Source organism: Mustelus asterias, chromosome 24, assembly GCF_964213995.1.
Source record: "Mustelus asterias chromosome 24, sMusAst1.hap1.1, whole genome shotgun sequence".
Taxonomy (NCBI): Eukaryota; Metazoa; Chordata; class Chondrichthyes; order Carcharhiniformes; family Triakidae; genus Mustelus; species Mustelus asterias.
In genome coordinates, this window is record NC_135824.1 from 18,232,772 (window position 1) to 18,248,185 (window position 15,414).

Here is a 15,414-nt window from a genome sequence, read left to right on the forward strand (position 1 = left end):
AGAGCCAGAGCCCTTGCGGTCAAAAATATCACTCTTCTAATAAGTTGGTTAATAATGACTGACTGCTAACAAACTGAAAGTGCAGGTGAATCACACTGTGGAAAGCTGTGGTTCACTGTCACTAGACTCTTTGATCCATGTCTTTTACACTCACTGCTAGGTCTGCCAGAACCAAGTTAATTCACAGCAATCACTACATTTTCAGTATGAAAGTATTATGTACATTTCGCCCAAAATCCAAGAATACAAGACCTGAAACTCCTCTATTAAATGAGAAAAAAACCAGAAGAATGCCGATCACCTCCATTATGAATGACCGAATAAAATCGCGGAAATGTACATGGGGCAGCACGGTAGCACAATGGTTAGCACTGCTGCCTCACAGCGCCAGGGACCTGGGTTCGATTCACGGTTTGGGTCACTGTCTGTGTGGAGTCTACGCGTTCTCCCCGGGTCAGCATGGGTTTCCTCCGAGTGCTCCGGTTTCCTCCCACAGTCCAGAGATGTGTGGGGTAGGTGGATTGGCCATGCTAAATTGCCCCTTAGTGTTAGGGGGGCAAGTTAGGGTAAATGCATGGGGCTGTGGGGATAGGGCCTGGGTGGGATTGTGGTCGGTGCAGACTCGATGGCCTCCTTCGGCACTGTAGGGCTTCTACATGTTTCCATTTTGCGCTCAAGTTGATTTGCTTATTTTTAAATATTGACCCAATTTATTAAATAAGAATTTCATCCATAAGAGGTTTGACAGAGAGACCTTTGCATCCTATTGGTCAAAGTTTAGGCACCAATAATAACTGCAACACCAAGGATAATATTTTATTTGAATTTGTCACATGAGCCAGAGTTAAGCAGTTGATTTTTAAAGATTTGGAGCAGCTTAGGTCCCAATCTACCATTTTTCACACACGCACATGCTTACAATCTTCTCCTACATTGAATTGGTTTAACTTCAGCCCTGTACAGCCAAAAGGATAATGAAACAAGGGGCACTCTGGCTTTCTACCAAGCAATGGGGAGTCTTAACTTCAGCTTGAATGATAGTATTTTCAGAGAATCATTCAGTACTGGGAGAAAAATAGAATCGTGGTGCAAAACCTGCAAAGCAGTCTTGCCGACAAAAGACAAATAAATGGAAGGTGGTGCGGTATTAACATACAGTTTAAAAGGGAACTCCTGACTTTCTTTTTTTCTGGGCACCTGTGCAAAAAGGGGAAGAGGCATATTTCCCTTTGAATTTGGACAGTTGTCAGATAGAGGAAACTTTCCCCTCGCTGTCAGCTTTAAGAATCCAACATAAAATTAACCAGTTTTAACCAACGTCAAACAGATGAGGAAGGCCATCTGCTGAGTCTTTCCAGCAAGTTCTGTTTTTCAGATTTCCAGCATCTGCAATATTTTTACTTTTATTTCAAGGTTGATGATTGAATGAGGAATGAGGAATTTAATGAGGAAGGCCATTTTAGTTAATCCACATAAATAAAACTACAGTCACCCCAGTTCGTAAAAGGGCAGGCCTTGAAATAGTAACCCTAATATAATACACTGGGATTCCCACATGGATGGCTGGTGTGGAGAAGATGAGAAAACACATGATGCTGTAGTGGAATAATGTCTCCGAGAGAAAGGCTGAATCACATTATGGGGCGCAGTACCTGACTCAGGTCCAATTCCCCAGCACTGACTCTCATCTCCAGAACTTAAAATCTCTCTGAAGATTAATTGCACATGTAAATACATTACTTAAATCCAATTTATGCGATATATAATTGTGGATGAGCCACAAAAATCAGGGAATGACTCGTGTAAGCGACGCAATAATAGATATTGGAGAATGGTCAGCTTTTACCTACTAATAGACTGGTAAGCATGCATACCTGATTGTTTGCAGATCTCTCCTGCTTAATGACGAAATTGGTTAATTAACTCTTTGGTGCACTTGGCAGATGCAAGCTTATTGTCTCTTTAAATTAACACTTGACTTGCTTTTATAATGGATTGTAATCTAAACAGGTGCCTGATTTAACCAAAGATTTGAAAGCATTAGCTTTATTCGAACAGCTTAATCTGCAACATACATCATCAAATGTGTTTGATGTATTCAAGAAATGGTAAAAAGGAACAAAAAAAATCTCCTAATTTCAGCCACTTTGTAAAATTTTGGTCTCAGACTAAATCCATAATCTATAATCATAGGAATATGTTGGTAGCACAATGGTCAACCAAAGAGTTTAATTAACTTTCTATCATTAGAACCTACAGAATGGACATTTACCAAATATATTACTGATTATTTCCAATACGTATAAGTTGAATTGGGGTCGGTTAGCTCAGTTGGCTAGATGGCTAGAGTGTGCTTCAGAATAACAGCAACAGTGTGGGTTCGATTCCCAGTCCAGCTGAGGTGGACTAGGGACCATGCCTCTTCATCCTGTCCCTGAGAGTAGAAGGCAATGACAAACCACTGCTGATAAAAACTGCCAAGAAAATAGCTCAGGATGAAGCATCAGGAAGCAATAAGCCAAGACTTGTCTTCAGGCAGAGCACATATACCGAGCGACACCAAAAAGCTGACGTGATACTTCATAATTCAAAATTCAAATTTAATAACTGTAAATATATTATCCAGAAGTCATATAAACTGCACTGCTATTTGGAATATAATTACCCATGATTATCTTCCTGTATGGTCTTAGCAGCTGCTTGCGTTGACAGTTTAATCTGCAAGTCCAGTCTCTGTAAGAAGTCTTTGGCAGACAGTTCCTCAGGGTGAATGGGTTTGCTGTCAGGATCTTCAGGACTCGGGGATGTAGAGCTTTCTTCTTCCATACTCAGCGGCCTTTCATCACTCAGAGTGTACATCTCCCTGGATTCATTCTCAGGAGATTCCAATGAGTTCAGTCCATTAAATAGTAACCCTTTCTCAGATATGACTGGAATAATAAGGGTTTTCCTTAGGAATATGCAATCACTTGTGAAGAGTTTATTTGTCCTTTTTATTTGCTCCATCTAGAATAAAATTGTTGACAAATGTTATTAACATCTTAACAACATGACCGTTTTACAATATCCTACCTGTCCTGTATTTTGAAGCTCAAAGTATATTTTAGCCTAAATTTTACTTGAGAATTACACAGAATCCAGAGTGTCCCACCCACCCGCCTCATCAAACACCACCTGCCAAACCTGTAGCAGAGTCTGCAGCTCCAGGATTGGACTATTCAGCCATCGAAGAACCCAATTACCCAGAGTGGAAGCATGTCATCCTCGACCCTGAGGAACTACCAAAGAAAAGTGAATTTAGCAGGCATTCCATGAGCATTAAGTTGGTACAAAGACAGTGCCCAAGACGCTGGCCTTTCTCCTCTGGGGCCCCGACTCAAATCCAAATTGGTACGATGAAACTTTCTTCATCATTTGGCTGTAATGTTTCTTGGTGGGTTGAACTTGAGCAATGTCAATCCAATTCTAAAAAAGGGTTACAAGAATAATTGGTTGGGAATTGGAAGAAGTGTCACAGTGCTGCAGCACAGGGTACACTTTAGCGATTTATTATAGATGCTGATTATTTTATTTACAGGGTTTGGGTGTTGCTGGTTTGGCCAGAATTTATAACCCATCCTTAACTGAACTCCATTTCAAAGGGCATTTAAGGGTCAACCACATTGCTGGAGTTACATGTAGGCCAGGTAAGGACGGCAGATTTCTTTTCTTAAAGGACATTAGTGGGCCAGATGGGTTTTTATAACAATGTTGCATTAGACTTTTCATTCCAGATTTTGTTTTTATTGAATTCACCATCTGCCGTGGTGGGATTTGAACCCGGGTCCCCAGATCTTTCCCTGGGTCTCTTATTATTCCAGTGACAATACCACTATGCCACTGATTGTGCTCTACCTGACCTCCCAGGAAAACAGCAAACCTCAAATCATAGTCTTCAATCATACAGCACCAACATCCTTTGCCTTGATGATCAGCCCTCACTAAACTTTAAATTGGTACGTAAAGAAATATACTCAACAAGTCATTTGGCAGTACAGAACTTGAGCATTGCTGAAGAAAGACATGTTAGAGAAGCTTTTTGTCTTGCACTCATCAGGACAATCGCAAGAATACCAATGATTTATACTGTAAGAGAAAGAGTGTGGATTGATTGGTAAGTGGGCACTGATTGGTAGAGGCATTGCTAGGTAATGGTGACTGACGGTTAACTGGCAAGCATTAATTGAAATTTAAACCAGGCAGCTCGACTCTGATTGGCCATGGGACTGCCCTGTGGAATAAACCAGCTAATGACTATCGCTTATTTTGCTGAGCTGAAGCATCAAGTGTATATGTTCTTTTTGTCTGCAAAGGAAAGGGCCCTGTGTATTAATGTATATAAGCTTCCATATATGCAAATATGCCACACTGCGAACCTGATTAACGATCTTAAATTGGTTGTCAGCACAATTTTTAACATTTGTCACAAACAGGATGCTGCTGTCAAGCCAAAAAGATGTCCTGCCTATAACACAAATGAGTAACGTGGGACATGAATTTCAATGCTGTTATAATCCAGGTCAAAAACTCCAAGGTATTTTCTGAAGTCAACCTAGACCATAGGTTTTGCACTTTGAATTTGGCATAGGTAAGCATAAGATGTTTCATTCCAGGTATGATTCAAACGACCCAGATGGCTTTTTCAACCTCGTGGCGAGCTGGGGTTGTGCTGAGATGGTGGAGTCTAGCGTGTTTCGGAATGGTGTCAAGGCCACTTGCATTGAAGGCTGCGTCTTGGATATTGTGATTCTGCAACGGGATATAGACTGGGGAAGTGTGAAGTCATGCACTTTGGTAGGAGGAATCCAAAGGCAAATTATCTAGATGGAGAGAGACTGCAGGTGAGTGAATTACATTGGGATCTAGGTGTTCTAGTACATAAATCACAAAAGGTTAGCAAGAAGGTCCAACAAGTAGTTAAGAAAGGCAAACAGGCTTTATTGTAAAATAAAGTTTAAAAATAGGGAGGTTTTGTTGCAATTGTACAGAATGTTGGTGATGCCTCACCTGGAATACTGCATACAGTTTTACCCTTACCTAAAAACGGATATTCTAACATTGGAGGCAGTCCAAAGGAGATTCACAAAGCTAATTCCTGGGATGAGAGAATTGTCCTATGAAGAGAAACTAAATAATCTGGGTTTGTATTCCTTGGGAGTTTAGAAGAGTGAGGAGTGGCCTTATTCAAAATATAAGATCCTGAGAGGGCTTGACAGGGTGGATGTTGAGATGTTTTCACTAATGGGAGAGTGTAGGACAAGAGCGCATGGCTACGAGATAAAGGGCCAGTCATTTAAAACTGAGGTGCGTAGAAATTTCTTCATGCAGAGGCTGGTTAATCTCTGGAATTCTCTGCCCGAAAGAATGGTGTAGGCTGGGTCATTAGAAGTATTTAAAATGCAGGTAGATAAATATTTGATAAATCGTGGAACAGAGGGCAATGGGGAAATGGCACAGAAAAGGAGTTGGGGCCAGCATAGATCAGCCATGATTGCACTGAATGGCGGAGCAGGCTTGAAGGGCCTGGTGGTCTACGCCTGCTTCTAGTTCTTGTGGATAGCCTTGACTGAATATCATTTTTCAGCAATATTCAAATATACTCAAATTACTCTGTGCCACAGTAAGTTTCTGATGCCACAGGTCACAGACATTCTAAACACAGACAGAAAGTACAGACGTTACAGTACAACCGCAAAGTTATGGGTCCTTGCTGGCCCATAATTTTCAGTAAATGTAACTATAATCTGTAACCAAAACCATGTTTTCCAGCATATTTGCTCTATTCTAATGTACTCTATTTTAGTATTTTCTGGAGCATAGCACTGCCACTGCACAGCTCCACGTTAGTGAGCACGAGCAGAAACTCATCTTTTCATTAAGCTCACATATTACTGTACCTAAAAAACATGTTGCGTTACAGAAATATTCACAGGCACTTCAGAATTTAAATCATTTAAAAGTTCTGGGTACCCCATTAGCCCCGAGGTGTTTGTTCCTGCAATGGAAATCCCTTTGCCCCGTTGCCAAATGCAGAACTCCAATGCTCCTTCCAGCAGGACCTCACGCAGTCACTCACTGTACAAAATCAACACGGTGGGCTAATAGCTCACCAATGTCAAGGGTATGGTTGGAATACACAAGCGGAAGAGATTTACAAGAGATTTATATCACTGGATTTGACCCAGATTCAAGTCCATGTCACAGACGCACTAAAACAAATTGGGTACTCTGAATAATTGCCTCTAAACTTTTACAACATTCATATTAATAAGTTTAAGATATCACAGTAATGTAAATGGATGTTGATCGCTCATCAGCTAGAGCTCTTCATCTCCCTCCTGTGCTAGGCAGCAACCGACACCAGCTATAACCTTAATAATCAATTTTCCTGTGTGCATTTACAACTCAAATTAGCATCCAAATAGTTTTTAAAATTTTAATTATTGAAGAACCGCTGTGAAAAACAGTGGTAAGTCTTTATAATTACTTCAAATGTAGATTATTATTCAATTTATCTGCAGCATATCAATAATTGTTATTCCTTGGACACACGGGTCATTACACATCAGCTACACTAAGTACACTGGTTGATGTACAAAGTTTTACATCAAGAGCAATTTTTAAAATGATCAATGATTCGGCGAGACTGTATCATAAATCTGTAGAGCACAATTCAGCCATAATCCAATTGACCAGCATAACAAGTTTGAGAGGCTAAATGGCCAATTCCTGTTCTATATTGTGTGAAAACAGTAAGTAGCTGAGACAATAGAATCCCTACAGTGCAGAAGGAGGCCCGTTCGACCCATCAAGACCCCGCCAACCACAATCCCACCCAGGCCCTATCCGTGTAACCACAGATATTTACCCATCTAATCCCCCAACACTAGGGTCAATTTAGCATGGCCAATCAACCTAACCCGCACATCTTTGGGCTGTGGGAGGAAACCGGAGCACCCAGAGGAAACCCACACAGACATGGGGAGAATGTGAAAACGCCACACAGACAATGACCAGAGGCCAGAATCGAACCCGGGCAGGTCCCTGGCACTGTGAAGCACAGTAAGAAGTCTCACAACACCAGGTTAAAGTCCAACAGGTTTATTTGGTTGCACAAGCCACAAGCTTTCGGAGCACTGCCCCTTCATCAGGTGAGTGGGAGTTCTGTTCACAAACAGGGCATATATAGATACAAACTCAGTTTACAAGATAATGGTTGGAATGCGAGTCTTTACAGGTAATCAAGTCTTAAAGGTACAGACAATGTGAGTGGAGAGAGGGTTAAGCACAGGTTAAAGAGATGTGTATTGTCTCCAGCCAGGACAGTTAGTGAGATTTTGCAAGCCCAGGCAAGTCGTGGGGGTTACAGATAGCGTGACATGAAGCCAAGATCCTGGTTGAGGCCGTTCTCATGTGTGCGGAACTTGGCTATCAGTTTTTGCTCAGCAATTTTGCATTGTCGTGAGTCAAAGGCCGCCTTGGAGAACGCTTACCTGAAGATCAGAGGCTGAATGCCCGTGACTGCTGAAGTGTTCCCCCACAGGAAGAGAAAGAACACTCCTGCCTGGTGATTATCGAGCGGTGTTCATTCAGCCGTTGTCGTAGCGTCTGCTGTGAAGCAGCAGTGCTAACCACCGTGCCACCGTGCTGCTGCACAGCTTTGGGCTACAATTGCATCTCTGGGTGCAGAAGATATTTTTGAAATGTCGCACACGACCATTATCTTATGATCTGGATCATCCAAACTAGATTACAGCCTGATAGTCTTCTGTGGAATGTATTCCAGGAGAAGGTAGTTGATCTGACATCAAATGACACCATTCAAAAGGGCTGGATCAATTGCATTCAGAAAGGCATTTTGAAGGTTTTACATAACTGCTGATTTTTCCTTTTCCAAGGAGAGATAGTTTCATTCAGGGATCACCAGATGGTAGCCGAGAGAGAAAAGGAACACGTGCGTCTGCGATAGAACAAGTATATATGGACTCTTAAATACGACATTTTTGTCTTTGTTCCTTTCTAATTTACTCGCATTCCAACCATTATCTTGTAAATTGAGTTTGTATCTATATATGCCCTGCTTGTGAACAGAACTCCCACTCACCTGATGAAGGGGCAGTGCTCCGAAAGCTTGTGGCTTGTGCTACCAAATAAACCTGTTGGACTTTAACCTGGTGTTGTGAGACTTCTTACTGTGCTTCACAGTGCCAGGGACCTGCTGGAACAGCCTTTGCATTCTGAAGAGGCCGTGACAGTATAATATTCTGAAAAGCCCCAAACATTCAGTTTTCTCAAAGATTTCTCCCCAAAAATCCATGATCTACCCAACAATGAAATCTTGCTAATACTTGGTAACTAGGAAACAACATAATTTTTTTGAAATAAATGAGTGGCATCAAATAAGACAGCAGCAATCTAACTAATAAACATTTGACAAAACTGCTGCCTAGCAATCTATCCCCAGTCATGCATATGTAGTCACTCGAGGCATCCATTATTTATAATGTATTCATTAATCATAACCTGTAGCTTCTATTGACTAGGATGTTCTACGTTACAACAGTAACACGGAGTGAACAAGAATTTCTAAGCATGTTGGAAACATAAAATCTGAGTGTTATGTTAATTCAGGAGAATTAGCGTAACAGTGGTTAGCATTAATTCAGTGGTTAGCACTGCTGCCTCACATCGCCACGGACCCGGGTTCAATTCTGTCTGTGTGGAGTCCCAAAAATGTGCAGGTTAGGTTGATTGGTCATGCTAAATTGCCCCTTAGTGTCAGGGGAATTAGTAGAGTAAACATGGAGTTATGGGGATAGAACCTGGGTGGGATTGTCGTCGTTGCTTACTCGATAGACCGAATGGCCTCCTCTTGCACTGTAGGGATTCTATGATTCTAAGTGTGCAAAGCAAGCGGCTGAGTTATTTATCAGCAAATAAAGAAGTTCTTCTCAACATCTACTTTTAATATTGAGTTAAACTTATCTATTTAAATAATATTTTTAAAATCTTAAATGATGTACAGCCTTAATCATGTTTTTTCCAGATATTCTGGGCAGTGTGTCTGATCATTATGTTGCTGTTTGCGGGAGCTTGCTGTGCACCAATTGGTTATCATGTTTGCATTGCAACTGTGACAACACCCCAAAAGTAACTTAACACAGTGTAACACATTTTGGGATTTCCTGAGGTCATGAAAGACATTAAATAAATGAAAATTCTGTTTCCCTTTGTAGAGCTTGCACTTCCCTAATCTTATCAAACATAATATTTTACTTTGTATAACAGTTGAACGTTTTTGACATTTAATTTCCTTCAAGAAACTAAGAGTAGCTATCAACGGCTCAGGTGGTATCAAGGGAGTCATCCAGATTTACGGAGTCCAGGTTCAATTTCCCAGTCTCTGTGTAGTACACAGATCTTAACTGTAGTGTCACACGCAAGCCTCAGTGCCCCGCTCCTTGACAACTATCCAGCAGCTCCTGCAGGAAAATCTACAACTAAGTGTAGGGTCGATCAGATGCATTTAAGGGGAAGATAGGTAAGTACGAGGCAAAATAGGAATAGAAGGATATGTTATAGAATCACAGAATGGTTACAGCACAGAAGGAGGCCTATTACATCTGTGCTGCTCTCTGCAAGAGCAGAAACCTAGCCCTCACCTTTGCACCATTGTTCTGTAAATCTTTTCTCTACAAGTAATTATCCAATGCTCTTTGACAGCCACAACGGAATCTGCCTCCACCACCCTTTCAAGCAGGGCATTCCAGATCCTAACAGCTCGCCACGTAAAACATTTTCTCATGTCACATTTGGTTCCTTTGCCGTTCACCGTAAGCTGGTGTCCGCTGGTTCTCAACCTTTTTGCCGGTGTAAGCACGTTTAATGGGGTTGGATGAAACAAATAGAATGGAAGACAGAGCAAATTCTATGAAATCTGCCTTTCATTGAATGGCAGAGCAGACTTGATGGGCCAAATGGCCTACTTCTGCGTCCACATCTTACGGTCTTTTTTTTTAAAAAAAAGACTGCCTTAAAAGCTGACAGGCTCCTCAGGCCATTTCAGAGAGAGGAGTAATCTTACTGCCTGGATGATAGCACGATTCATGCACATTTGCTGAATATCCACTTCAGGTTTCAATTTTGATTTGCCAGCCGATTTCCTCCTTCGCTAAAAAGACTACTATGTCAAAAATGCCTTCAGCGCGTCAAGCTTTCATCAGTAACCCAGTACTTAAAAAGACATCATCATTCTGCTGCAGCGAATATAAATGGAGCAAATCAATGGAAATGATGTATCACAATGTTGCACGTAGTGCCAAGTCTTAAGACACTATATCTTCCGTTTGGCACAAGAATGAGTGCACGTACAGTCTCAAACCCCACATAAATCCACCATTCATTACAAGAAGTGATGATCATGAAAAGGTTATTCTGTCCATTAAAGCTCATCGCTAACCCACCAACACTAACACACAATTGTACTTTAAATAACACTAATAGTTAACTCCACTCCCCTGCCTAGCAAGCTATTTATCACTTAATAAAGAAGTTCTTGCAAAAGGGATTTGAAATTCCTTGGAGTTTAGAAGAGTGAGGGGTGGCCTTATTCAAACGTAGGGGGCTTGACAGGGTGGTGAGATGTTTTCACTAGTGGAGAGTCTCGAACAAGGGGACATAAAAGATAAAGGACCGGTCATTTAAAACTGAGGTGTGCAGAAATTTCTTCTGAGGGTGGCTAATCTCTGGAATTCTCTACCCCAAAGAGTGGTGGAGGCTGGATCATTAGAAGTATTTAAGATGGAGGTGGATAAATATTTGATAGATGGAGGAATAGACAGCAAGGGGAAATGGCACAGAAAAGGAGTTGAGGCCTGCATAGATCAACCATGATTGTATTGAATGGCGGGGCAGGCTTGAAGGGCCTGGTGACTTACTCCTGCTTCTCTTTCTTGTATTGTGTTCACCTCAAAAATACTTTTAATATTTTGAATTGAACATCATCTACATAAAGAAGGCATTTTGAAGATCTTAAATAATGTCCATCCTTATCCATCTTCTTTCTGGATGATATTCCGGACAAAGTATCTGATCACTATCATTTTTATTCATTCGTGGTATATGAGGATTAATTTCCTTCAAATAACTAAGAGTAAGCTGCCTCAATGGCCCAGTCGGCAAGTGATATCAAGAAGCCATCTAGATCTACTGAGTCCAGGTTCAACTCCCCAGTTTCTGTGCATTGATCTTAGCTGTAGTGTCACACAACAGCCTCAGCACCAGCTCCTTGACAACTATCCAGTGACTCCTGCAGGAAAATTTACATGCAAATACAGTCAGACTCAGCGATGATACTCCTCCCATGGTTGAACAGATTGCTGGCATTCACTTCCTAAGCTCACCAATGAAGAATGGCCATTTGGACAAGCTGCTGACAGTGGCTTTTCCCTAGTGTACCATTCCCCAAGCAGGGGCCTGCAACGCCTTCAAAACTGAAGGAGAAGAAATTCATGCGGGGCAAAGAGAGACAGTTAATGGACAAAACTGAACAAAGAAAATTACAGCACAGGAACAGGCCCTTTGGTCCTCTGAGCCTGCACCGACCATTCTGCCCGACTGAACTAAAACCCCCTACCCTTCCGGGGACCGTATCATTCTATTCCCATCCTATTCATGTATTTGTCAAGACGCCCCTTAAAAGTCACTATCGTATCTGTTTCCACTACCTCCCCCAGCAGCGAGTTCCAGGCACCCACCACCCTCTGTGTAAAAAACTTGCCTCGTACACCTCCTTTAAACCTTGCCCTTCGCACCTTAAACCTGTGCCCCCTAGTAATTGACACATTAGAAATGCAACGTTATAGAAAAACATGAACAGAGAGGTAAAGTACTGAGACATTAGAACGACTCTGGCTTTTCAGGGACCAGATACCTGCAAAGAATGTTGCAGGCAAAGATTTTAGGAAAATACATATTGATTGCTTCACCAGCAGCTCAATTACTGAATCACTTCCAAACTACAAAAAGTAGGAAGGTCCTATTTTCAATTCTTGGTCTTTACATGTCAGTCACAGCAGAAGTGGAACACATTACAATTAGCCCATGCCCCCCAGGTTGCACAGGGAAAGAGAAGGGTGTCAAAAAAATGTTAGTCAACAATCCTCCACCCGGAGTCAAAATTACAGCAAAGCAGGAGGACATTTGGCCAAACTGATGACACCAGCGTTTCTGCTCCACATGAGCCTCCTTCTACCCCTCTTCACCTCAGTCTATTAGCATGTCTTTGACCCTCTCCTCTCTGATGTACTCATTTAGCTTCCCCTTAAATACATATCTGCATCTTTGGAGGCAGGTGCAATTGAGACATTGAAGAGGAGATTGGGTTATTTGAAAATGCAGGGGGATGGGGTGAAGGTGAGGAATTGACACTGGGTGAATTGCTCCTTTGAGAGATCAAGTGACATGACGGGCTGAACGGCCTCATTCTGCGCTGTAACCATTCTGCAATTCTGCTATTTGCCTCAAACAAACACTCGGTGTTACAGCACATCCATAACCTTATCACTCTTTGGATATAGATGTTTCTCCTGAATTTCCTATTGGATTTACTTCATTTCTTAATTCATTCATGGGATGTGAATTACGCCAGCAAGGCCAGCATGCGATGCCATCCCAAAATGCCCGTGCTTAATTATTCCAGTGACCACCTTATAATATGACTCCAAGTTTTAGATACCCAACAAGTAGAAAGATTTTTTTCTACATCCTACTGATTAAAATCTGTTCATAACCTTAACGATCCCCATCAGGTCACACCTTCCGCCTTCTCTTTTCAAGAGAAACAAGCTCCGCCTGTTCAGACTTTCCTGGGACAAGCCAGAAAAATCAGAGTGCAACGTTAGCTGAGAACAAGATTGGACTTCAACTGTGATGCCCAACCCTGCTAATAACCCACAGAGAGACAGACCTATATTTTATAATTATAACAGTAACCCAATTAAATTAAATGGGTTACTGTTGACGTAACAATTAGAAAACTATTAGAACTCACTGCCCAGTCTCTCACAAGCAGAATGACAGGATCTGAAAGAACTGCCAAGTCTGGCGAGACAGTATACCAAAAAGAAAAAAAAGTAAATGGTCTATTTTCCATTCCAAGTGAGATTTTATCTAGCCAGTTGGGGTATCAGCTCTCTGAGTGCAGCAACATCAATTTACAGATGCAAATTTTCTTCAGGTACGTTGTATGCCTTTCTGTTGATACAACAGTAACCTTGAGTGCTATTTAATGCCACAAAACTATCATGAACACACACACACACACTTTCACAGAATGGAAATTCAATATTTGAAGTATACAGTACTCAGAACACTGGATAAACAAATGTAGTTGACAGTCCACAGAACAGAAGGCTTTGGGATAATTCTTTCAAACCCTGCAATGACTTACAATCAGATCAAATCTAAACTATGCTCCTTTGCAGGGTGCACTGCTTTATTAATTGGTTGGCAAACGTTTTATGCAATAATTCAACCTCAAAATGTTTTTCTGAATCAGCACGGGGACCTCACTGCACAGGTCTGGCCTGCCAAAAATGGTACACACCTGCCAAATGTGTGCACTCTTCTCCACATACCAGGCACGCACATGCTGTGTGCCATTTTTGGCACAATTAAGGAAGGTCCACAGTCTTCCTTAATTCTGGCTGATTACATTCAGTTGCAGAAGATAACCGACATTATGTTTGGCATTGGGGTGTTCTGGTTAAGTGGTTTTGACGCTCTTATTAGTCCCACCATTTAATTTGCACCATGATTTCCACTTAAAGGAAAATTATATTTAATAAGGCCATTGTCTCCAAACGTTTTCATTAATCTGGCAAAAAGACTGAGCAGAAAATCAGAAGAGTTAATAAAACTGACAACTAAATTCCTTACGGAAACAGTGGTGAGATTTGAAGATGACTTCACACATGGTCCATTTCAAGATTGGGGCGGGGGGAGGGGCACTCAATAGTCCCTTATTTTCATATCCACTACATTCCAATGATATAAATTGAAAATACTGCTCAGAATGCAATCATTTTTCCCAAGCAGTGAGTGAGAGCTTTCTAAGCCATCACCCTGAAATGGAAAAATGCTATACTATTAAAATGCTAAATTCAGAAGCAATTTTCAGACATAATCATATTGATCTTCAACACTCAGCAAAGGTGCAGTAATCGAAATGGAACAGCGCCAGCTGTCAAGGCATTTTTGCGTGAGAGCTTTCTTCATTAATTTTGGGTTTCTTGAAATGTAAAATTGATGGCCTTAATTGGGCAGGCACAACTGTGGATGGTTTTAAAATGTCAAATCAGAACCACAATGTTACAGAGGACAGAGTCAGATTCCGGACTTGGAATCAATGTAAATTTAAGGAAGATTCACAGTACAGCAGATTGCACGCTGGAACATTTACCTGAGCTAAGGACTGCTACACCATTACCATCTTGCAGAGCAGCAGTCAATAGGAATGATCCAATGACTATGTTTTAACTAATCAAGATTGTTCTTTCATGAAATGCTATGGCGCAAATGGGGTCAATCTAGACAAACAGGTCAGTAAAACTATTAAGTATTTCGGCAGGCAGCTGTCAGTTGCCATTTTATGCTTCCAGTTTCTGAAGTACTGTCCATTCTAAATGAAACAATTTGGCCCATAGCAATTAGTACCTCTGATTCCTCAACCCCATATCTCCTGTGACTCATCCAGCTCCTTCACCTCACTTAATTCATCACTTTAACCTTAGTCTCCAGAATGTTTCAATCGTTTACCATTCAAAATCGAGTGGATTGTTGATAAGGCAAGGTCCCAAATCCACCCGAGCTAGAGTAGCGAACCAGCCATCCAGAGGACTGAGCCAACTGGATCGTCAATGGAATCGGAGTTGCTGTGGCAACGTGCATTTTACATACATTATGTAGCCTGGAGCTATGGATAGTGATGGTGGAGGGTCCAATTTTTTTTCCAGCACATGGCTGACCAGGAATTTCCCCCACTCTTACCACCTGTCATTTTATGTTGGAAGGATATATCGATTGATATTCAACCTGTGTGGCCACTTGATTTGATGGTCACTGGTCTTGGAGTGGGACTTAAACACAGAACTTCTGGCTCAGAGTCAGGGATGCTACCCACTGCGCCACAAGACCTCCAACATAAGTTCATGCTCGAATTTATCATCTCCCAGGTTCTCTCGCTTCCTTATCTGTTACCCCAAAGAAATTAACCCCTCCACTAATTATCTAACCTTAACCCCATTTACTGATGGCTGCACAGCCTCAGTGCCAGTCCTTTTGCGGTGCAACATACAAATCATTGTATCTTCATCT

At 41.5% G+C, this 15,414-nt stretch overlaps 1 protein-coding gene across 1 annotated transcript in view; it reads right to left on the reverse strand.

Moving 5' to 3' along the window:
* Window positions 1-15,414, reverse strand: part of lysmd2 (LysM, putative peptidoglycan-binding, domain containing 2) — a 57,992-nt gene that overhangs the window by 20,759 nt on the left and 21,819 nt on the right. The window contains exon 2 of the mRNA XM_078241356.1: window positions 2,666-3,006. Within this exon, the coding sequence (XP_078097482.1) occupies window positions 2,666-3,006 (341 nt within the window). The remainder of the gene's footprint in view (window positions 1-2,665; window positions 3,007-15,414) is intronic.